Source organism: Condylura cristata, unplaced genomic scaffold (assembly GCF_000260355.1).
Source record: "Condylura cristata isolate star-nosed mole 26May11 unplaced genomic scaffold, ConCri1.0 scaffold00002, whole genome shotgun sequence".
In the NCBI taxonomy this organism is placed as follows: Eukaryota; Metazoa; Chordata; class Mammalia; order Eulipotyphla; family Talpidae; genus Condylura; species Condylura cristata.
This window is the reverse complement of record NW_004567103.1, coordinates 73742545-73768484: the sequence shown is the minus strand read 5'-3', so window position 1 is coordinate 73768484 and position 25940 is coordinate 73742545. Positions and strand designations below refer to the sequence as shown.

Below are 25940 nucleotides of genomic sequence, written 5' to 3'. Positions count from 1 at the left end.
CTTTGGTAACCATCATTCTTTTCTGTGTCAGTGTTCATCTATCATCCATGTGATATAGCATGTCAGAATTACTTTCCTTTTTAAGGCTAAATAATATTATTTTGTGTATGCATGTCACATTTTGTTGATCCAGCTGTCTTTTGATAGACGGTTGTGTTGGTGTCTTTTTACTTAGTTTTGAATAATGCTGCTGTAAATGTGTATGTACAGTATCTGCTCAAATCTAGTAACATTATGGCTATGTTTAATTTTTTGAAGAACTGCCATCTTTTCTAAAGTGACAGATCAGTTTACGTTCTTACCAAGTAGTGTACAAAGTTTTCATCTTCTCCACATTCTTACCACGTCTTGTTACTTTCTGGTTTTCTGATAAAGTAGTATCTAATTGGATTTTGATTTCTGCTTCCCAGATATTGTTGAACATCTTTCACATGCTTATTGAGCATCTATGTATCTTTGGAGAAATGTTGTTTCAATCCTCTGTCAATTTTTTAATTAGTATTTTTATTAAATTATAAAAGTTCTTCGTATATTCTAGATACTACTCTCTTATCAGATACATTATCTGCAAACATTCACTCCCATTCTGCAGCCTTTATTCTTCATAGTCTACTTACTGCATAACAGGTTTTCATTTTAATGCCATCCATTTAATTTTTTTTGGTCATCATTTGTACTTTTGGGTGTCATATTCAAGCAATCTTTGTTAAATCCAAAGTCATGAAGTTTTTCTCCTATTTCTTTCTAAGAGTTTTATAGTTTGAATTATTACATTTATTTATTTGATTTATTATGAGTTTACCTATGGTGGGTTTCTTTCTTTTGCATGTGGATACCCAGTTTCCCCACTACCAGTTGTTGATTTTTTATTATTTATTTATTTGCGGTTCTTTCTGGTGTGACCTAGTTGCTTTCGGGACAGCTGTTTTCTTACTAATTAAATACCCTCTGTTCAGTTTATTAAAGATCAGTTTTTTTCACTAGCTTCGAATAGATGTGCTTTAAAGTAGTTTTTGTAATCAAGAACAATTTTTGCTTTATTTTGTGTAATCAGAGGTAATGAAGCTTGCTGCTTCCTGAGATTTCCTCTTTTCCCCTCTCCCACTTCTGTCATCATTTCCCTTTTACTACCCTCTCCTGCCAATTATGTTTGTTCACAGAGGTTTCTCTTCACTATGGAGTCCTTAAAGAGATCTTTGAGAAATCTATTTGAAAAGTTCATAGATGTTAACTTCAACCCCTTTCTAACTTTCTCAGAGTTCATATGGCCCTTTGCTTACTGGATTTGGCAAAAGAGTTACCAGATAGATTTAGCTACTATTCTCAAATTGAACTGAGGTACAGGCAGAGGTGAGGGGAGTGGGGGGTAGTGAGAGGATTTACCACAGGGTAGGGAACTGAACAGGATTGACTGATACACTGCTGAGGGGGGAGCAGTGGGTGAGACAGGAGAGGTCTGCTGCACCACGTGTGCCACCTCTCTGGCCAGAACTTGTGCTGCAGTGGCTGTGGATCATTTCTTAGTGCTATTCTTTAAAATGGGAATTTTAAAGGTAATTCTAGTACATACAATTGAGATAATTTTTTAAGTGAAAATCTAATTAGATCACTATACATTCAACTTTAAACATGTATACACATCTAAGGAATGGGGGAAATGATGGAAACGTCCTTTCCCCTGTTGTACTGGGTAGCATTATCTTTCTACTTTATAGTGAAATAAGTTAAGATTCTGGTTGTAAGTTGGAATTTTAGGTGTTCCTTGTATGATCATATTTAAGGAAACATGTAATATGTAGTTCTCCAAATGATTTAAGCTTACTATACAAAAAGAAACAAATGAGTACTGTAAAAGTTCACCTACTTGTTCATTGTTTAATTTTAAACTTACAGCTTTAATAGTTTGTACTAGTGGCAAGCAGTATTTAAAGGTGGGATTTACACTCTTATAAATAAGACATAGATAGTTCTTTTCCTAAGAAACTTAAGTGTGGGGAGGAAACTCATTGGTTTCCTTTAAACTTGAGTAATGTAGAAATAATCAATTTTGATGTCTCTGACCATTTAAAGCATATTTATCTCTTCTATGATTTTAATGAATTTTCAGAGTACCATTGAACATAAGTCTTTTTTTAATGTCTATATATCCACTACCGAGGTATGATTAATTTCCTGTTTCTTCACTATGTTAGTTGATTGCTAGAAAAAAAATGCAATTACATTTGTGGTTTACATTATATTTCTGCTTGACAGCTCTTTGGGGATACACACTATCAAAAATAGTATTAGTGAACTATTGGAAAATATGGATATTTGTATCCATCAGCAATTAACATTGCTATTAGAAGTCACACTGTAGTGTAGCAACTCATTTAGAAGTTTAAATGATTGAATAGTTTTTTTTCTGGTCAAGATCATAAAAGCTCGTGTACTTTGATGCTTGAAAAAAAATAACTGAGAACAAGCAAAGGAAATGGTAAGAATTGGGGAGGTAGTCTTTTGAATGGTGATATAGTTTAGAAACAACACCAGATTTTTTTATAAGTTCCCCACATTCTTAGATGTTTTATATAGTTTTTGTTATCTTTGCTCAGTGATTGGTGTTTTTAGTGCTTAATAGGAGTAGGCTATTCAAATTAATGATATATTTCACTTTATGTAGACTTGAACATCTGTTCAAATTATTGTTAGCTAAGCAAGCAAATTGATGGTTCTGAATGAGACCTCCCTGGTGGTACAGGGGTTAAAGACAGCATTATCAAGCTATCACCAGCCACTGCAGCGTAAGTTCTATCCCCAACAGGGAGGTAACCTACATGGCACAATAGACCTCTCCTATCTTGCCCGATAATTCTGGGAAAAAATGCACAATTTATATGTCAAAGTTAATATTGTTAAAGAAATGGATACATACAACACACACACCTTTTGGAAATGAAACCTAATTCTACTTATTCGTTAATACAGAATGAGAATTTATTGTGGGATGACAACTAAGTATAGAAGGGATAGTAGAGACTTCACTATGAAATGCTACTGGTGTTTAAAAGTATAGATTGATTTTTTTTTGCATTTTAGAAACAAATTCATAGTGCTGAAATGTTTCATAGTAATTTTTTTTTTAAAGATTTATTTATTCATACAGAACTGGGGTACAGGCCAGAGATGTGGAGGGTGAGAGGATTCACCAGAAACAGAGTGGGGAGCAGAACAGGCAGATCGACGAAGTACACTGCTGAGGGGAGCAGCGGGCCGGCAGGAGAGGTCTGCCTCGCCATGCTCCTCCGGGGCAGGCGGGGATCGAACTCATGTGGAAGTGGCTTAAGCTTCTTAGTGCAGTGCTTTAACCCGCTGCGCCACCAGGGAGGGCCCCATAGTAATTTTTAAATGCCATATTTTGAACATGTTACATTAATTAAACATGTAATTACTCTGTGGAAGTCAAGCCCTAGTCTTTTAATCAATGCTATTTTTAAGCAATTGCTAAGTATTAGTAATTTTCAGCCTTTATTAAGCCAATTCTCATGAAAGCATAATTAGATGTCCAGAGATCCCCCAGCCTGCTGGGTTTTTTTAAAACCCTAGTTTAATTTTTTTTTTTTTATAGTATTACACTCACACATAGTTACATAGTGAGGAAAATAACTACAATGCCAGGATGTGTTAATGACATTTTTTTTATAATGCTATAATGCCAGTGTTTTCACTGTAGCAATATTTAAAGATTTAAACCACCTTTTAACAGATTATTGAAATTTTGGTCTTATAAGCTTGAGCCTGGTGATCTTTCTTATTAACAGATTAACATTTTCACTTATTGGGGTCTCTGTTGGTGCAAGGGTTAAAGTCTAAGTGCTGTCAAGCTATTGCCAGCCACTGGGACATAAACTCAATCCCTGACTTGAGTTATATCCCTAGCCTGGAAGCTAACCCAGGCTTTCTGTCTTGCCTTTTCTGCTCCCTACTCTGTTGTTGGTGAATCCTCTCACCTCCACACTCTGGCCTACACCCCAGTTCTTTTGTGTGTAAATAAATGGAAAAAAAAAACTTTAAAAATTTTTCACAAACTATTTTCTTAATTTGTAGCTGTCCCTCATATTTTTCCTTCAATATTTTTCCTTATATCTAAGTTTCTGTTTCCCTTTTTCCTAGTCTTTCTGTGAAGCTGCTAAATTCATACATTATCAATTTTCTTTAACTATATCCTTAGGCAAGTGATTTTGAACTCTGATTCCTAGCTAAATTCAAGCTCTAAATATTTCTTAGTGAAACACATATTCAAGGCATGGGATCTAGTTATCCTATAGTTTGTGGGAGGACAGGTACTAGAAGCAACATTTAAGGGAAAATGTCCTCCCTGGCCTATAGGACTGGTAATCAAACTTGGAAGATCTCCCTCAGTTTTTTCCTTCCCTCCTTCCATCCCTTCCTCCCTCCCTCCCTCTTTCTCTCCCTTCCTCTCTCCCTCCCTCCCTTCTTCCCTAACTACCTCCTTCCCTCTCTCCCTCCCTCAATTAGGAGATTTAAAGTTTAATAAAGATCAGAATGATTTATTTGAAACTGACTGCTGAGAACCATCTTCAGTGACTTTAGAAATTATCTAAGTTTTTTGTTAATTCACAGTGACTTTTGCTGATCTGAAAATGTATAAATTTATACTACTAAATCATACAGGGCATACTAAAAAGAAATTGCCTTAATTAAAAAAATATATAATTTTAAGAAAGCAGACTGTTCTTGCCTCCCACTATTAAGGTTGAAGCCAGCAATGGAGATTGAAGAATGTGAGCATTGAGGGCATCATAAACAAAAGGTGACAGTGGCGGGGGAATGGGCAAGAGATAAGATAGAAAAGAGAGTCAGATTAAAAGGTACAGGGTGGAAACATAAACAGAAAAAGAGGGAGGGGGGCGGGAAGAAAGGAAGATGACTATAACCATTGAAGTATGTCACATATGCTTCCAGTGTTTGAATCTACTTATTTATACTACAAGAGAACCTTTAAAACATTAAATTTACCATGGATGGAAGAAGGTGAGCAAGGAAGGGAATTTTTTAAGGTGTGTTAAATCTTTATCTTAAGAACACTAAAAATATAAAACTGTCAATTTTTTCAAAATAGTGATAATTTGAGTCACATTACAATGGACCACTGTTCTTAGTACTTACATAAATTGATTCTTTTAAACCTCACCACAATTGTATAAGTGGATAGTATTTCTCCCGTTTTACAGATGCTAAAACTGAGTCACAAAGAATAAGTTATTTGCCTAGGCTAGTCAGATAACAGAGCCAGGATTCCACTGAGACAATCTGACTACTATGCTACAACTGGCTTCATCACCTCTTCCTACCCCTCTCCATGATTTGTATGGTGTATTTCTGTAGAAATTTGTCTTATTTTGAAAATGTCATATTCCTTGAAATAGTTTTATATCTGCCAGTGTGACAAATTCTGGACATTATTTGAAAGTCAGTTTTTCTTCCCTTTAGTTATAGTAATTTGAGAAGTTTATTAAACTAGGTTCCAGAACACAGATGGATATTGCATGATCCCTAGCCCTAGTAGATTAATCTCAGTTTGTAATTGGCCACTGGTATCAACTGAATGAGTTCTTTGGCTTATAACGAAGTTTATATATGCCAGTGATTGTTGCCTTCAGAGATATACTCATTTTAAAGTTTACCAACTGATAAGATTGCCATTCCTCAAAATTTTGTAGTTCTTTTCTTCTTAATAAACCACACAACTTCTCATGAAAATTGCTTACCTACTTAGTCATCCTTAAAATTAAAGCCTCACATAGATATTCACAAAGTATTTATCTAAAAAGATGTTTTGTTTTGTTTTGTTTTTACAGCCCTGATGGAGTAAAATGTTTGCAGGCTGTAGAGGAGGAAAATGTGAATGGAGTTAGTGGATTTCACCAGGAACTTTGGAAGAGTGTTGGGTATTAGTGTTGCACTGGAGGAGGGTGAGAATTGAGCCCTATTTAGAGGGAACAGAAAGAATTCTCTGAGAAGTGTGGGTAAATAAACCAGGAATCTACCCTGAATATAATTATTTAGTTCCCTCAATTCTTAATTTTTTTAATTATTTAGAATCTTAGAAGCATTGACTATATGCATACTTTGTTTCCATTGGCACTATTTTCTAAGGAGAAACACTATTATAATGTATTTTTTTATATTAAGATTTACTGCTCCTGTTACTATTGGAAACCTTAAAGAGATGGAGCTATGACTGGAAAGCCTATAAACTTTTACCAAGAAAAACTTACTGGAAGTTTTATAGTGTGTGTGTGTGTGTGTGTGTGTGTGTGTGTGTGTGTGTGTGTGTGTGTGTGTGTGTGTGTAAAAGAGAAATCTTGGATTATCTAGCAGTTTGGAAGGAAGATTGTGTTAAATTTATTGTAATTTGACTTGTTTTATGGGAGATTATGGGAAAATAGGGACTATCTTCATTTTTATATATTTTATTTTTTTTAACTGTTTCTTGCATATTTTACCTTTGTATTGACTCTTAGATACTATGGCATTAGCATACTTTGAGTTAATAATGGTACTTTTTAATATAGATTATCCACATAAACATTCAGCAAATAACAGCAGGTGAACTATTGAACCATTCTAGGTAGTGGGAATTAGAATGAATAATTCAGCCTGTGTTCAAGCTGCTTCTACACTGGTGGCACAGACAAAATTAAGAAGCCACTAGTTGGAACCAGTGTTAGTACTTTGATAGAGGGGTGCTCGTTTTCCTCTGGAGGGGAGGCATTTTCTCTAAGCAATTTTACATTCAGAGGAATTGATCTTTGAGTTAAATCTTTAAAATAGAAAAGGGATTAGACAAATTTGGTAGCATTGGTAAGAAATTTTAACTGGAAAAAATAACTGAAAGGAAATACTGTCATTCTCAGTCACTTTATATTTCTACATCTCAGAAAATCCCTAGCTCTGGGTGACTGCTATTTAACTGATAATTCAAGAATATTAACTAGTTTTGATACTAAATCTAATTAAGAAATAACTGGTTTATTCTAAATCTAAGAAAGTTAATATAAAAGTTAAATTTTATTCTAAACATTCTTACTTTGTAAAATTTCCCCTATTAGAGTTCTGATTTTTAAAGATGAAAATAAGTTAAAAGTCCAACTTGAAATTATTCACTTTTAAGGTAATATTCCTGGTTGTTTGGAACCAAATTCACCCTTAGGTCTATTTTTAAAAGATTTACACAACAGGAAGAGAACTTCTTGAAGTTATACTTACTGCATTTATTTATCTGCAAATGCAGGTGGACTATATTAGGCCTCTATTTAAAATTCAATGATTAAATTTCATGTCTTGGCAAAAATGTTAAAATCTGGTTTAAAAGTTTTCAAAGAAGGTCCACCCTCCCTATATCAGAAATTTCTCTTTATATTAATGACCCAGATCTTGTGGCTTGATATATGCCTTCTGCTCATCTAGTCCCTCTTTTCTGATGTTATTTCTGCTTCGTGATTGGTGACCTCTAAAATAAAGTGAAACTCGGGTGTTTGTCTCTTGAAAAATAATGTACCTGAATCTTGATACTTAGAAATTATCTTTCAATGAGAAATGTCCTATGTCCTATTTTCTGAGTTAGCAGAACATCTGTTCAAATTATTGAATTTAAGATATGCCTGTTTTCTGAGTTAGCAAATACTTGGTTTATTTATTTTTTGAGTAAATATTTGCAGAAAATTGATTTTTCTCTGTCTTAGTGTCTTGTCTGTGTTCTTGTACTTTTAGGCCAAGAACTTAACTTACTAAAACTTTTAAAATATTCTAATTTATTGACCTTTTTTTTTTTTGACAGTTTTTATTCTATTACTTTATCTTAAATATAATTACATATTGTTTATTTTTGGGAGATTTAAAGCTAATTTTAATACTGCTGATATTAGGGAACAGTTTCATACTCTAAATTATTTTCCCCCTTTGTGGGTTATTTTTCACTCTTAAGTAATAATGTGTAGCTGTTTGCCACAAATGAACCTATAGTTAAATTAAAAACTCTAGAAAGTGGTGACTGCTTAAAAAAGAGGGAAGATCTGAGTATGCAGTGGCTTCACTATTTTGCCTGATTCCACAATGTACATTAATAATTACTTTATCTTCATTAGCTAAAGTGTCTTTTCCCTTTAGTGTTCAACTTTCAAAAATATAAGACAGATTTTATTTGTTTTATTTAATAACTTTATTATTAAAACATCAGTATTATCATAGTCCAGCTTGTATTTTGTACTATTAATATTACATCCTTCCCTTAGTAGAAGAGTTATCCAAAGTTTGTTTTAAAATCACCCAATTTTTATCTTTTCTATAGATAATATCGCCTACTGCATTATTTTTGGCTGCAAAAGTGGAAGAACAGGCCCGAAAACTTGAACATGTTATCAAAGTAGCACATGCTTGTCTTCATCCTCTAGAACCACTGCTGGATACTAAATGCGATGTATGTAAAAATTGGATTTTTTTCTTTTTTCTTTTTTTTTTTGTTTTTTTTTCTTTCTAATTTTAATATCTTTTCATTATTTATATAATTGTGCATGTGTTTTACATGTAATTTGAATGTCATTCTGAATCAAGACTTTGATCATAGGTAAATAGGTAAATATGTTGGTTTTTACCCTCCTAGCAAAACTAGTATATGTAGAGAGTAAGTCACCATATCACCTCCACCTCAGTACATTTGAGACCAAAGATAAATAACTTTCTTAATCAATTTGTCAGCAAATGATAGGAAAACCTCTGAATTTACCCTTAGATAAGGATTTGGTCTTTTTACAAAATTTTGTCTATACATTATATGTACTACTACTTAACTCTGTGATACATAAAAAGTAATGCTAGTTTCCAAATAATTTATTCTTCATCAACATTAATCGATTTTGTTTGAAGGCATCATTTAAGAATATGCTATTAAAGCAAAAACTAGAATTCTGAAACTTCAGAATTGTTCTTTTAGAATTCTTACATATTAATTAATGAGGAACTTGTAACTGCTAAGTAACTATTAGATATATCATTTTGATTTAGATTAAGTTTTAAGGCCTAGGTTAAGCATATCTTAATAATAGCAACTTTTATACTAAATGATGGCTATGAGGGAGTTAAGTATAACCACTCAATAATAGAGAATGTGTGGTTATTCAGAGTTAGTTTTGATAGTTTATATTAACCTATTGACTTTTTAAAATCATAATTATTTCTTGTGAATATAAAGTATTCAAATAATAGAAAGTGTCTAAAAAATAGGCTCAGTGACCTCATGATCGAGCATACATAAAATAAAAGCTGCTTATACTTTGTATTTAGCAGTATGTCCTTACATAAGTGTATATAGTTTTGTGTTACTTTTTTTTTTAACCATCTTAGTCAAATGTCATAATCAAAAAATTGGTAGACATTGTTTCATGACCTTTATGCCTAAGTAATTGTAGCAGGGGAATGAGGGGAAGTTGATGAGAAAGGTATTCTGTGTCCCCACAAGAATCTTACTTGGTATTTCATAGAACATTAAGAACAGGAAGTACCATTGCCTAGGTAAAGTATTATATTACAAACTGGAAAACTTGCTCCCTCCTCCCCCCCAACCTATCCCTTATATTGTCATTACCATTAGGTTGTTTGGAAGTTTGCTTTGTTTACATTTTCTATATTAAAAGTAATTCCTTTTAAACTTACTATAGACAGGTTTTCTCTATCACCCTCTTACCATTTTATTTCCTTCTTACTTCCAGACTACTGTGGTTCTTTCATAGTCTTAATTCTCATAAGATTTGATTGTCTTGTAGTGTTAGTAGTATTGTGTTTATCGTAAGTAGTTTAATCTTATTATCTTTTCCTGCCAGGCTTACCTTCAACAGACTCAAGAACTGGTTTTACTTGAAACCATAATGCTACAAACCCTAGGTACGTATGTCACATATTTTTGTGTGTTCTTAAAATGCAGTATTCTAAATAAAGGATTTCTGGAATTATTTATCATTGAAAAAGTTTAGTTAACACAAGGTTTTAGAGTAACACTGCCTGGTTATAAGGAAACTTTTCATTAAAAAATATAATGTAATTTGGCATGATTTCATTGAATGGTGAACATAATCTTCAGTGTGATTTCTTAGATATTTTTTAGGTAGTTGAGATACTTATTGTACTTCATTCTGGATTTGCATTGGAGATAAACTGGTACCTTAGGGTTGTTACATAGAATTCTATACAGATGCACAGTGTAGTCCTTATTCTCCAAGCTTATACTTAGTAATTCGTTAATATATTTCATTTAAAGGGAAACTTTAGATTTACAGGATATACCTCTGAGTTTCTTTAAAGGGTTATTTTGTAAACTTAATTATATTCAAAATGTAAATAGGCCACACAATAATATTATGAATCCAGTTTATTAGGATGTTAGTCATTTACTGCTTGTGGAGGTGTTAGGTATGAACTCCTACTTTTTTAAAAGGGAGGGTGTTGATTGGATTTTGAAAGTTTTTCAACATTACATCTTTGGCTTTAGAGTAATTTTATTTATACATACAGAACTGGGGTACAGGCCAGAGGTATGGTGGTAAAAGGATTCACCAGAGACAGAGTGGGAAGCAGAACAGGCAGATTGATGAAGTACGTTGCTGAGGGGAGCAGTGGGTAGATTAGGAGAGGTCTGCCATGCCATGTGGGTCACCTTGGTTGGGGAACGAACTCGTGCAGCAGTGGCTGCGATAGCTTCATAGTGTTGTGTTTTAACCCGTTACGCCACCAGGGAGGGCCCTAGAAAGAGTACTTAAATGAATCTTGATACCTACAAGTTTCATTTTTCTTTAACAGTTTTATTAATAAAATAAAGTTATAAGCTAACTCATCAAACCATTTGACCTAAGGCATACTGGGAAAATAATAGGATCATGTCATTTTAAAAATAGTTTCTAACACTGTGACACCAAAAGTTATGTTTATGAAAAGTGTTCTTTGTTGGCCTTCTAAAATAAAGTTGTTGTACATATAGGAAATACATAATTGAGTTATTCCCTCCAAGTTTAATAATTTTCATGATTTTGATTTGTTTTTAACTTGAAAATAATCTCTATAACTGACAATTTTGAAAAAATTAATCCCCTTGTCTGTAAATTACTATTTTCATAATTAGAATATTGTTTTTGAAATTATTTCCCATCATTGGGGGTACAGTGAACATTATTAGTGGTGAGAAATTCTAGCTTTGTTCTTAAAAATATTTTAATGGAAAATAACTTAGACATTTACAGTTATGTGATGAAGGGCATTTTTCAGCAGGTATCATAATGGTAAGTGACTGGGGAAAAAAAGTGCTTTTCATTTCAGGTTTTGAGATCACCATTGAACACCCACACACAGATGTGGTGAAATGTACCCAGTTAGTAAGAGGTAAGTGATCTTTGAAACTTGGTAAATTAAATATTAAGGCTTTTTAGTGTCTATAATTCATTTGAATGCTATTTTGTTCAAGTCTTGCATTCTATTTTAAATGTAAGAAATGTTATTTTAGAGCATTGTTTTTTAGTATCTACCTACCTACTTTTATTTGTGGCTCTACCTGGTGAATTAACTTCCTGTTAATTTAGGTGTGCATCTCATTTTTCTAAAAAATTGGAGAGCTTCCAGGTATTAGGACTATCCTCTTTCCTACTAGTCTATGCCAGTCCCATTTCATTTAAGGTTTAAAATGTGAGCAATTAACAAATATATACAGAAATAATAATTTCTGTTTTATGTCAAACTTTCATTAACTACTTGAAAAGTAATTACAATAGTTTAAGAATTTGAACACCAACTTTAAATATTTCAGGTAAAATATTGTCTTTTGGGGAAATATTTTGTCCACAAACATTTATTAAAAATGGTTTCCTTTTGTATTACTGGGAAATAACTATACATCATGATATATTTATGTGATGTAGCTATTAAATCTTTCATACACAGGAGTAGTAAGTTTTGTATTACTTGCTTTTTACTGCTTATAAAGCATGTGGTACACATTTTTCTACTCCTCTTAATGAATCTGTATATCTGTTCTTGTATCCCTAGAAATGTGTTTTTACACAGTTGCATGTTATACTACTGCATAATTCTACTTTCCTGTTTCCCATTTGGAGTGTTATATACTAATGGTAACCACTTAGAATTGGTAGTGTATCTTTTTCTGTTACTTTCTTTTTGAAAAGGAAATTTTATAGTTTCATCAAAATTCTATAGATTTATTCTCAACAAAATGAATAACACTTTTGAAGGCTTTGGATTTGTGTGTGTGTGCGTGTGTTTAAATATTCTCATTTTATTCATTCTAAATTGAATTTATTATTTCCTAAGTAGAATTTTTATTGTTAACAGCTACATTAAAAAAAATAAACTGTTGTCTCATACTATAGTACCATCATTCAGAATTGGACTTCTAAAATTCCATTTAATTTTTTTGACCCTAAGATAACACGTTACCTATTGTAAACTAGAACATTTAATTATGGTTCCTGTTCTTCATGGTAATGTGAATATATTTTATGGGATATTCTTACCCCCTGGTATTACAGTGTAGTATAGAAGTGTGTAGTATAAATGTTGTATAGTATCAATGTTGAACTAAGGTGGGGGAAACTTTAGTATAGTTTTGTTTTCTTGAAAGGGTATTTACCTGAATAATGCATAGACATATAATTTGCTCTAAAACTGATCTTGATGAAGGATATTGAAGAGTAATATATATACATACTTAATAGTAATTGAAACAGATTTTTAGGCTTAGTACTTCAAAATTTAAATCAGCTTCTTTTAAGCCCTTTTTCAAAATTTTATATTTTTGTATATGTTCTCTTATCTAAAGAATCTGAAGACATCATCAGTTCTTTTGCAAAGTTGAATAAGTTTTAAAGTATCTACAGAACCTACAAATTTGATCTTATCATCCAGGCAAAAATATTTAAATTGATTTTTTGTTGTTAATGTTTGTAATGTGACCAATTCTTAAATTTTAACTCAAATCATATATGTGTTTAACTTGACCATGACTTACTAATATTTCAGATAACTATAGCTTACCTCTCACTCTTTTTAAAATAATGTTCTTTCACGTTTGGTGTCTTTCTTTGCTCTATTACAATTTTCAGCTAACAAAACATTCCCTACATTATTCCTCTTGCACAATGGCTGTTATTAGGTTATTGGATTTAGATACATTTGCTATGGCAATGTAAAATTTTACTTCTATACATATTTTGATTCTTTTGGGGGGAGAATTAATAAACTTGATTCTGTTAAGGCCCTCCACGTATTCAGAAAATGGAGGTGAGAAAGTTGGTCTGATGCTATTTTGCTACAGAATTGGCTAATAAGATTTTATAGGGATCTTTCACGTCTGTGATTTCTCCTTCCCTCCTCACTAGGAAAGAAATGCCATATTAAAGTCACTCTGCCTCCAAGACATCCGATAAGATGCTTTGACACACTTCCATAGCACAACTCTGCTAAGCCCAAATCCTTTTTATATATCTTATGTTGATGATCCACATTAGGCAGCAGGGATTACAGGTGCCATAAATAAAAATAGGAGTGGGGAAGGAACTTGAGGCTTATTAGAGAGGGGTGGAGTTTAAGTGATCTGATCCTTGTTGAGCCAGGGGAAGATATATCAATAATCATTAATGTTATTTGAAAAAAAGGAAACTATAGCTCAGGTATTCCTGCTGGGAAGGATAAGAAGCAGAAGGGAATTAGGGGACAGTTTTTAATGTCTTAAGATAGTAAAAATTGCTTTTTTATTGATAACTAGTATGGAAGCATCTTGATGCCCCCTAGAATACCTGCATTTCTTCTTGGTGTCTTTAATTGGATTATGTAACCAAAAAATACAGTGGAGTTTCATACATCTTATTTCTTTAGGTTATGTATTCTGTGTTGATGCTTAGTAACATGAAAAACTGAGCAGTTTATGCTCTGTGTATGGGGGGGTGGTTTGTTTTGATGACATACTTAAGACAATTTAAATATGTTGATTGAGGGTTAAGTCTGGCAGGCAACTCTGTATTTTGTATTAGACTTCAAAAATCTTTTCTTCTTCTTCTTCTTTTTTTTTTTTAAATCCAGGAGAATGCTTTATTGCAACTTTTAGCTGACTAGATGCTTAACTTAGTAACAAGTTTAGCCCTTGTAACTGGCTAGCTAAAAGCAAATCGGCTTGTTTCTCAGATCTTTGGGGGATAGCAAGAAACATTTGAGTGAATGTTGTTGAAGATTTTCAGTAGTATAGAAAATGATGGCGCTCTTGTGATATTTGTAAGTAGTAAGTAAAATTTACTTTTTGTGTACATATCTTTGAAGTTTTTGTTATGTTGAGAACTTTTTGTTATTAGCATGTCAAAGCTGATAGTGTTGTCTTTGTTTTTTTTTTTTTTTTTTCTTTTCTTTTCTTACAGCAAGCAAGGATTTGGCACAGACATCCTATTTCATGGCTACCAACAGGTTGTTATCCTGACCCTCTTTGTTGCACTGTTGTAGCACACTATAGCTTCCTTTAATGCAGGGCCCCCTCAATGTGTCTCTTACCCTTGTTGCAACAGGAGACTGGACCATCTACTGTGGTGGTACCTTCCTGTCTGCTTTGCGGTGTATTGTACAAGGGACTTTTGGCACAGAGGGGTTAAATGCACAATGTGAAGTGTAGTGGTGCTTTCTGATGACATATTCTCGATATGTGAGTGCATAAGTCTAAAATTGGTAGCCTGAATAGCAGCTAAAGATTACAAAGAGCTAAACTTAACGTAGAAATTCGAGCAACTTGGTAAGTATAAAGCTATTTCAAGTTTACAATTATAGTTAAATGACAATTTTCTTAAGTTTCACATTGATCCAGTCTTAATTTTAAAATAATCTAAAGTTTTTAATAAATAAAATTTCTGTAACTTGGGGGTTTTTTTGTTTTGTTTTTTCCAGAAAATGCCCATTAGTAATAAAGTCCTGTGACTGTCTGGATTTGCATAAATACAATTTTTACTTAAAAAAAAAATTCCTTTTAAGTTTATATTAAGAAAATTGGTGTGGACTTTGGTTGACTAGTAAATATTTTCAGATTCTGAAACTGATTTGAAATAGATTTTATAAAGGCTTTAATAATCTAATATGTGGTTTTGTTCTGGGCTGATTCTGTTAAATTTGTTTTTTAAATGTTTTCATTGGGGGAGGAAGGACCAAGCCAGATTTGTGTGGTCCTTAATTTCATGTGACATGTCAAGTTTTACTTTATATTTGGATTGGCAGATACCAATGTATTATCTTATGTATGTGTAGTTGGGATTTAACCTCTATTGCCAGAAATTCTGAGCAAATAAGCAACAAAACAAACTTAAATCTTTGGCTAGAAAGGCTAGCTGTAACATATTTATTGCATATCCATTTTTGGCATATAATGGAAGAAGAACGGTAGTGTTTTAGTACCTAGTAGTACTTAGCACTTTAGTACTTAGTAGTACTTAGCAACATTGAACATTGATGCTGTTCAACAAAAGGTAAGTTTTTCCTGTGGCTTTGCTATAAAAAAAAATAGGATTACTTAGATAAGTGTTGAATTCTTTTTAACTTATGAGAATTACTGGATTGTCAGAAGAGTATGATGCATTTTTGCATAGAAAATATGTTATGTTTCCAACAAATCCAGTGACTTTGTTGAGCCACATAAAATGGTATACCTGATTATAATGTAATGCTAAAATTACTGTCAGTTTACTTTTTGCCCTGACATTACAAAAGAAACAAAAAATACTACAAAAATTAAATTGTTATCTGTGTATATTTATGGGAAAATATACCATCTTCCATTCTGTTATAAAGAAATAAAAATACTTTTAACTTAGTTGATACTGATATCAGTTTTGATAAAATATTAATATAATCTAGAGTGACAGTGTGGTGAATGTTCATTATCTGCATACTTTTTAGTTTATTTTTTATAGTAGTTTTATTTTTTATAGTATTATATAGCATATATTAAAAATTTTGTAGATTAGTTTTTAATTTAGCAAAATAAATTTTGTACTCTAAATTTTAAAAGGTATCTTTATAATTACATTTTGCTCTAATCTTACTGGTAAATGTTTTTCTTTGTTTTACATATTTGAATTTCTATGGCTCTTCATTTTCACACCTGCTCCACAACAGTCTACATCTTACAACCTTCTGTCTTCAGTACAAACCAACAGTGATAGCATGTGTGTGCATTCATTTGGCTTGCAAATGGTCCAATTGGGAGATTCCTGTGTCAACTGATGGAAAACATTGGTGGGAATATGTGGATCCTACAGTTACTCTAGAATTACTAGATGGTAAGTAAAGAAAATTATCTTTTCACATTAAGCAACACTTCTTTTTACACTAGAAAAATCTATCTACATCTGTATAAGTTTGAAAAATAGTGAATTCCCATTTACTCATTGTTCTATGGAATACTCATAAATTCTGGCCAGTTAATATATCTCTGTCCTTGCCCTTTTGGTGATTTTGTTGCTAGTTCCAGATACCATTTCGTTTACCAGTATTTCAGTTTATATTTCAAAAGATAAAGACTTTAAAAAGGCTCTCCCTGGTGGTGCAGTGGCTTAAAGCACAGCACTGCAAGCTAGCTGCAACTGCTTCAGTGCGAGGTGATCCACATGGTGCGGCAGATGTGTCTCTCTCCTGTCTTACTTGCTGCTCTCCTCAGCAGGTGTACTTGGTCAGTCTGCCTGTTCTGCTCCCTACTCTGTCTCTGGTGAATCCTCTCACCGCCCCTGCACCTCTGGCCTGTACCCCAGTTCAGGGGTAAATAAATAAATCTTTTTTTTTAATACTTTTAAAATATGATTATAATTGTTTCAACTGTTTGAAGAAAGAATTTAGAAGCGTAGGTATATGAACAAATAACAGTATGATGATAAGGATTCATTAGCATAAAGAGGAAAAATAAAAGTTGAATATGCATTAGCCACCAGTACACCTAAAACTTTTTCATTACTTTTCAAGGAAATACGATTTATTTTGCTATGAGTACACTAATTTTGTTGGGTTTCAGATGTTTAGACTAAAAGTTGGGTATTTATCCATTGTAGAAAATGAAGAATGAGCTGGAAGTGTTTTCATGTTAATGCTATTTTCTCTTCTTTGCTGTGATGCCAAAATACCATTATGACCTTTCATCCTTAAATATTTAGAAGGAAATTTGGAGGTTCCAGGTTCTATAGTTTATGAACCTGGAATTTGGAGGTCTCCTGATAAGAAAATTGTGTGGTTGAGAAGTTAAGAGAAGCTGTCCAACGGTAGGAGATTTTGGGAATTGAAACATTTTAACCAGAGCTATAGATTTAAGAAAAGAAATAGGTGATACCTCTTTCCTAGTAGATAAGCCTAAACTAATATTTTAGGTTTTTAACCTATTCTTTTTCTGGTCATTTTTCAGTCCTTTATCAAATTTAAGTTAATGAGAAAATAGGATTTATTTCTGTTGCTGCCTAAGACATCTTTACATAAAGTGAGAGAACCTTATGGCAATGGAATGATGTCTTCCAGTAAAATTTTAGATGTTTAAAAGGATCTGTAACCCTTAAACTGTTTTAAAATGTGTGAACTATAATTTTTAGTGTACCTTTTTAACTGCCACTGTTACTGGAAAGTAGCCTTAGGTGACTTGTAGATAAATGGGTGTGGCTGTATTCCAGTAAAAAATAACTTTAACAAGTAGGATTTAGACCATATTTGGGCCATTGGCCAATTTGTCGCCCTTTTTGATAAAATGCTTTTTTGATAGATCTCTTTTTTGGGGTTTCTTTTCTCTGAAAAAAATTATCCCAGACTACATATTGATATATCAGAGTACTGCTATATAATTAAGCTCTTTTCCTATAATGTCAAAGGTAGTATTTTTTGGCAGGGGGATGGGTTAATCCTTTTAGAAGTCTGATAAGCTACTGGATAAAGTGAGCAAGTTTTCTTTAAAAAAAAAACAAAACTCATTTTATGTGCAGCTGTGTCAAATTCGATGCCTGCCCCACCATGGCAGACATGGGCCCAAAAGGCTGCTACAGTAATACTGTGACTCATGGGCCCTGATTCTCCTCTTCTGGGCCTCAGGGATAAATTTGGTTACAGACACCAACAACAACAAAAAATATTTGTATTGTTATAACACCATTTGATTTTGCAATATAGATTTACGTCTCATAAACAGTGTGTATAACCATAAACAGTATGCTATACCAAAGGCTCCCATAATCATCCAGCATAGTCCATTGGGTTTCTATCACCAACCCTCTCCCTCTGATAGACTTAACTTTGCAATCAGATTTCTAGGCTTGTTTGGGTTTGTGTGTTCCTTTGTTTCTTTATATTCCACATATGAATGAAATTATCTTTTATGTCCAGGTTTTTTTTAAAGCATATCCAGAGGGAAAGATATCTATGAATTTAAATTGTATCTTTTAAATATTAATGTGGCAGCTTTTTTACATTTGTAACTTAAAAGTTAGGTTATCTACAACACATTTTTACCAGTCAGATAAAGCAGGAATAATTATAATAAAAATAGTTTATACAAATGGCAATAAAGTCTGCAAAAAGCAAGTAATCTGTCTTATATACAGCTTTTAGGCTATAGGTAAGTTATTATGATTTTTTGTTTACACAACAGGGGGATTGTCTACATATCCCTACTTCACCATTCTGAAAATGTTCCAGTTCATTATTGCAAAACCATTGGAAACAACGCACTAAAAACTTTACAAATATGTGAGAGCCCCTTCTCAATTTTGATCACAAAAATAACAAAATTTAAACTATTGAGATGTATCTGAATTTAACATGACATCTGAGGCCTTAGTATTTATTGCAATAATTCATTTAAAGGGCTGTTCCAAAACCAACATTGACTGGACATGGTTTTATTATTTTATTTTATTTTGTAGAATTGTTTTAGAGATTTATTTATTTATTTACACACACACACACACACACACATACATACATACATACATACATACATACACACGCACACACACAGAACTGGGGTACAGGCCAGAGGTGCAGGGATGGTGTGAGGCTTCACCAGAGACAGAGTAGGAAGCAGAACAGGCAGATCACAAAGTGCACTGCTGAGGGGAGCAGCAGGTAAGTCAGGAGAGGTCTGCCATGCCATGTGGATATCCTCCAGGGCTGGGAATCAAAGTCACACTGAAGCGGCAGCAGCTAGCTTGCAGTGCTGCATCCTAACCCATTGCACCACCAGGGAGGGCCCAGAATTTTTTTTTTTTAGCAATTAATAGCAAGCCCTCATTTGTTTTTGGTTTGTTTGTTGTTTGTTTTTTTTGGCCTTCTGAATAGTATACTCTGATACTTGTGCATGCGATTTATTATTTACAATGTGTGACTATTTCACAGATAATTTTGTACCTCGTATAAAATATAATTGTGTGGGATATTTAAGAAAGTAAAATAAAGCTTGCAATTATGCTTGATACATTCCAGGTTTTAAACCAGAACTCTGTGCATGTAATCTTTGACAACCAAATTGGTAAAGAAGTGAAGTTAAAACAATTTCTTGTTAATATTGCCCAAAAGTATTATGTGTCTGCTAGATTTACTAGTGTCTATTTGGAAAAGTGATATCTTTTCAATATGAACAAATGGGTATTGGATTTAGTTATCATAGCTTGTGAACATACAGTGATGCCCAGTTTTTGCATGTTCTTTGCTGCATTGAGACAAATTCTATATTGTCTTAATATAGACAATATATGTCTTAGCATTTCCCTCGTATAGTTTATAAGAGGGACTGTTCCTGCTAGAAATTAGTGACTCAGCCTCTATAATTTATATTGACATTGGTTCCTTCCAATATTGTGGCTAAATTGGTATTAATATTTATTGATATTATAATTCCTTTGACTAATTTTAGTATTTTTTTCTGAGTGGCCTTTAACTTTATTAATGACACTATTTTGGGGTATAAGTCTATGTAATCATCATCAGACCACTTTAGAAAAGTGGGTTATCTTTCATCCTATATTTAAGAAAAAACTAGTATAAAAGTATGACCAGGGTAATTTACTAATGTTAGTGGTGTGGTGTGTTGATTGCTAGGAAGCAATGAGTAGAAGTGGAAGAATTTTTTTTCCCTTTAACTTTGAAATAATTTTAAACTTAAAACAATTGTGAAGTAGTACAGAATTCCATAACCTAATTTCTCTGGTGTTAACATTGTGTGTGTGTGTAATACCAAAAGCAAAAAATTGATATTAGTATAATACTAGTAAGTAAACTACAGATTGGAATTTTCTCAGTTTTTATGTAACAGGAGATTGCATCCATTTGGATGACATGCCCCTTTAATCTCTCTTTAGTCTATGTGAAGGTTTTCTTTTATGACCTTGACAATTTGAAGAAAATAGTTATTTTATAGAATGCTCCTTTTATTGGAGTTTGTCTGTTGTTTTCTGACTGCTAGATAGAAGCCTTGTATTTTGAGCAGGAGGAATATCACAGAATGGGGGTGTGCGCTACTCAAGGGGGGCATATCATGTCTTAATGCTATTAAACATGGTCACATGATTAAGTGCTGGTTTCTCCATTGTAAAGTTTACTATTTTCTTTTTGTAATTAATAATTATCGTGAGATAAACAGGCATTTAACTTTGAAATAATTTTAATCTTAATATATATTACGTTATATATATTATAATTATATGTACACGTGTGATAAAGTCTTCAGAAAGGAAAGATTATACAAATAATCCTTTTCATTTAATAGAATATCCTCATCTGCTCACTAATTAAAGAGTATCTTGATGCTTCTTGACCACAACAGATTTTTGTTATTGTTGTTGTTGTTGTTGTTGAACAACAGTTAACGATATGATATTTGGCTTGGAGATTTTTTTTTTTGAGGGCAGTTTTTTTCAATGCTATTAAATTTTCAAGAGATTCTGAGTAAGAATGTAAAATTGGGACACAGGAAATGTGATTTTTTTCTTTTAAAAGACATCTTTGAAAATATCAGTTCAGAATTTTGTTTGTACTAAAAGTTATATAGGAACATATGTAATAGTGAAATAGATGAATATTAGAGGTTACTTTGTAATACAACCCACTTGAGAGAAATTTAAATTAAAAAGGCACCTTCTAAGTCTTAAATTTAAATTTTTTTTAGAGCTAACACATGAGTTTCTACAAATATTGGAGAAAACACCTAGTAGGTTGAAGAGGATTCGAAACTGGAGGGTAAGAGAATTGATAGGGTTTAATAGAATATCAGATTATCTGCATGTAATAATTATATTATTACAAATATAGTTGATTTTTGATCAAATATTATCTCCAATATTTTTAAATAATTACAGTATATCATAAACTAATTAACTCAGTTTATTCAACTATGTCCAGTGGATTTAGCTAAACAGTTTATAATTTTCTTAAGTGTCACAGAATTATGATGGAAATAATCTCCTTATTTTACAAATTTGGAAATTAAAGCCTGGACAAGTTAAATTACTTTCTCAGATGTTAGCTGCAGTTTAACCTTTATCTATTTTAAAGCCAATGCTTTCAACTTCTGATAGCATTATGTTATGCTTCTAAATAATAATTATTGGCGTAATAATCTTGGACCCTAGGTGACTTTTTTTTCATATATTTAATATAGAATTTTTATAAGCAGAAAAATTTGTATTAAGTTCCTTTGCTGTCATTGCTTTTGTGTGTGTGTTTTATTTAAATAGGCTAATCAGGCGGCTAAGAAACCAAAAGTAGACGGACAAGTATCAGAGACGCCACTTCTTGGTTCATCTTTGGTCCAGAATTCCATTTTAGTAGATAGTGTTACTGGTGTGCCGACAAACCCAAGTTTTCAGAAACCATCTACATCAGCATTTCCTGCACCAGTACCTCTAAATTCAGGAAATATTTCTGTTCAAGACAGCCATACATCTGATAACTTGTCAGTGCTAGCAACAGGAATGCCAAGTACCTCATACAATTTGTCATCACACCAAGAATGGCCTCAGCATCAAGAATCAGCAAGGACAGAACAGATATATTCCCAGAAACAGGAGACATCTTTGTCTGGTAGCCAGTACAACCTCAACTTTCAGCAGGGACCTTCTATATCACTGCATTCAGGATTACATCACAGACCTGACAAAATTTCTGAACACTCTTCTGTTAAGCAAGAATATACTCATAAAACAGGGGGCAGTAAACACCATGGGCCAATTTCTACTACTACTGGAGTGATTCCTCAAAAAATGTCTTTAGATAAATATAGAGAAAAACGTAAGCTAGAAACCCTTGATTTGGATGTGAGGGATCATTATATAGCTGCCCAGGTAGAACAGCAACACAAACACATCCAGTCACAGGCAGCCAGTAGCAGTTCTGTAACTTCTCCCATTAAAATGAAAATTCCAATCACAAATACTGAAAAACCTGACAAACACATGGCAGATAAAAAGGAAAAGAGTGGATCACTAAAGTTACGGATTCCAATACCACCCACTGATAAAAATGCCAGTAAGGAAGAACTGAAAATGAAAATAAAAGTTTCTTCCTCCGAAAGACACAGCTCTTCTGATGAAGGCAGCGGGAAGAGCAAGCATTCAAGCCCACACATTAGCAGAGACCACAAGGAGAAGCATAAGGAGCATCCTGTAAACCGCCATCACCCTAGCAGTCACAAGCATTCCCACTCACACAGTGGCAGCAGCAGTGGTGGCAGTAAACATAGTGCTGATGGAATAGCACCCACTGTTCTGAGGAGTCCTGTTGGCCTGAGCAGTGATGGCATTTCCTCTAGTTCCAGCTCTTCAAGAAAGAAGCTGCATATCAATGATGCATCTCACAACCATCACTCCAAAATGAGCAAAAGTTCCAAAAGTTCAGGTAGTTCATCTAGTTCTTCCTCCTCTGTTAAGCAGTATATATCCTCTCACAACTCTGTTTTTAACCATCCCTTACCCCCTCCTCCCCCTGTCACATACCAGGTGGGCTACGGACATCTCAGCACCCTCGTGAAACTGGACAAGAAGCCAGTGGAGACCAACGGTCCTGATGTCAATCACGAGTACAGTACAAACAGCCAGCATATGGACTACAAAGACACATTCGACATGCTGGACTCGCTGTTAAGTGCCCAAGGAATGAACATGTAATCATTTGTTTAGGTCAATTTTTTCCTTTACTTTTTTTATTTAAAAATTTGTTAGAATGGAAAACTTCTTCTGATCTAGCAGTGGTAACACCCACTATTGCTGCCACTGCTTCAATATTTGTAAGTGCTGCTTTATTCTTCATTCTGAAAAGAAGAGAATTATAGTAAACAAGTCTTTATCTCCACATATGATAGTGTTATAAATACTGTAAAAGCATGGAAGGTGCAAAACTCAGTATTTCTACAATTGCAGCTAAGAACATTAGAAGGAATGGCTGGCTGCTTCTAGGAATATAAGATGCCTCAAGCATTTGTTATTTATAATTTGAATACTGTAGCTATTTTGTTGCTTGGCTTTTGAATGAGTGTAAATTGTTTTCTTTCGTGTATTTATATTTGTATGTATGATTTGCATGTTTCAATGACAAAGGGATAAAACAGTATACTGACAACTGTTTACAAGAAAGTGGAGAAAAATGTACATACATTTTTGTATGTTTAGATATTACCATAAATACTCAGGATTGGAGCTGCTTGTAAGTATAACAATATACAGAATAATTTTATTTTATCTCGTCAGAGTCCATCACTAATCTAAAAAGGTGGCACTTTTTCATGTTAACCTTAAACTCTAGGCCTTACTGGAAGCCACTGAAGGGGGACACTTCACTACCAGATGGGGATGCCGTGCCATAGATGGTCACTTATACTGGGAGGCACTGAATTTTTGCCTTCAAAGGTTCTGACCAGATTGGCTGTGCAAATAGCCCCTAATTTTCTGAAGGCTTGAAGAGGAAAAAATAAAGTTTACATACTCTTGATGTGAAGTGCATTTAAATGTTTGTTGGCTTGTTGCAGTACTATAAACACAGAACTGTTAATAATGGTTATGTAGATTACTGTGATTTGAAAACTAAATTCACAAAAACTTACATAGTAAAGAGTTAGTAAGTTTTTTTCTTAAAGAACTTTAACACTACATATTGTAACAGTAAGCAGGGATCGCTTTTCCTTTAGCAATCAGAATGACACCATATTCTTGAACATACACCTCCCCTGAAGTGTGTTTGTGTGTGATGCCATATTTCTTTTTCAGGTAAATACAGTCTTCCTTATAAAAATGAATTAAACCTATTACTCTCTCAGTTCTTTTATATTCTAACAATAAATAAAAAGATTGCTGACTGTGCATTGTACCTGTATTTGTAGCTTGTGACTGTTACCAGGAAGCGCTAACAGGGGGGGAAATGGTCAGCCTCCAGGTAGAATGGCTAATAAAGGTTTTACATTTGTTTGCACATTTTAGTATATTCATATTGAGGTCAAATTTGCACAGTTTTGTGACTTCTGAACAAACAATAGAATTTGACTTGTCAAAAATTGTTATCAGTAATAATGGCTCTTGTTTATCAGCTAATACTGAATTTACTCTGTGGTAAATCTTTGAGTTCTTGACTATCTTTGAGATGGGTTGAATTCAACTTCTGTTGAGCTGAAAACTGTCTTTTTCCTCTTTGTATATGAATTATTTTTGTTACAAAGCCACTGATATGTGCACAATTGTAATTTTACTCGTTGCAGTTGTAAATATTAGAGTTTAATCTTGTGCTCTACTTTTATTTAGCAATTACCTAATTTGCCAGTAACTTTATAATTTTTTAAAGATAATTGTTCATTATTTTGTCAATGTTTTTGAACTTAGGATACTAGGAGCCTCATTGGAGGGACTTTGCCTAGCTAGCATGTCCTAACATTTGTCCTTGTCTTGCATAACTTTAGTAATCTGTGTCATTACATGTAACTTTGTTACTCTGTATGACATTATTGTATCCATAAACATGGTAATTTTGATACAGTTATACTTTTACAGTGGTACAATAATCCAAGGACTAGTATAGAATTAAGCTAAGTGCAAGATGAGGGAGGGAAGGGTTTTGTTCTTGGTAATTTAGATGTGAAACTTCTAAGGAGCTATCATGTGAAACACATAGGTGGTTGTGCTACTGTGTAATTGGGGATGATACTACCAGGAATTTTAATAAGATTTTGTAAAGAATATCCAGAAAAGTAGTGAATTTATTTTCAGTATGACATAGAAAACAATGTGAATATTTAAGGTCTGTGACTATACTTAAACTTCACTAAGAATTTGCAGAATTGTTTTGAGATGTGGGAATAAAGGTAATTTTGTTGAATCTTTATTGGTGCTAATGATGGACAGTTAAAAAGGTAGCTAGTGTATATTGTTATGGGTCAGTACTTATTAGTACTTCCGAAATTAAATTTGAAATGCTATGTATTCACTTTTCACTCTGTAAATGTAATTCTTTACAATGACTTTATTTATTAAAGGGCAGCCAGTTGTAATTTTTCCAGGATTGTGTGAGCTATTCAAACTCTTTGACCTCTGATCAGGATATAAACTCCTAAAACCACATGGAAATAAATATGGAAATTCATATAAGTTTCATTTCCATTAAATGAAAACCCTTATAATTCATAACCATATTGTTTTAACCATCTCATTTGCATTGAATAATTCATCAGCCTGGTCCCAATAGGCTCAACCAAAGAAAAAGACTCCAATGAATGGACTTGATTACTGAGTCTTCTTGTAAGTAGCCATAAATAAACCAAAATAGTATCAAATTTAGGTATGAAATTCCACATGTGCAAAGTACTGTTAAGGTGATTCATTTTGATGAAATTTTTTAAATATTTGAAA

The 25940-nt window shown here is 33.1% G+C and overlaps 1 protein-coding gene across 3 annotated transcripts in view; it reads left to right on the top strand.

Annotated features, from left to right (window-relative positions):
- Positions 1-25585, top strand: part of CCNT2 (cyclin T2) — a 36854-nt gene extending 11269 nt beyond the window's left edge. The window contains exons 3-10 of one of the 3 annotated variants that reach the window (XM_004674699.2): positions 8354-8482; positions 9882-9942; positions 11368-11430; positions 14469-14514; positions 16207-16370; positions 21221-21291; positions 21789-22947; positions 23049-25585. In XM_004674699.2, the coding sequence (XP_004674756.1) occupies positions 8354-8482; positions 9882-9942; positions 11368-11430; positions 14469-14514; positions 16207-16370; positions 21221-21291; positions 21789-22947; positions 23049-23116 (1761 nt within the window). In that variant the 3' untranslated portion in view covers positions 23117-25585. Of the gene's footprint in view, positions 1-8353; positions 8483-9881; positions 9943-11367; positions 11431-14468; positions 14834-16206; positions 16371-21220; positions 21292-21788 lie in introns of those variants that run through there. The other 2 variants (XM_004674698.2, XR_001145686.1) reach the window with 2 other exon arrangements.
- The last annotated feature ends 355 nt before the right edge of the window (positions 25586-25940 follow it).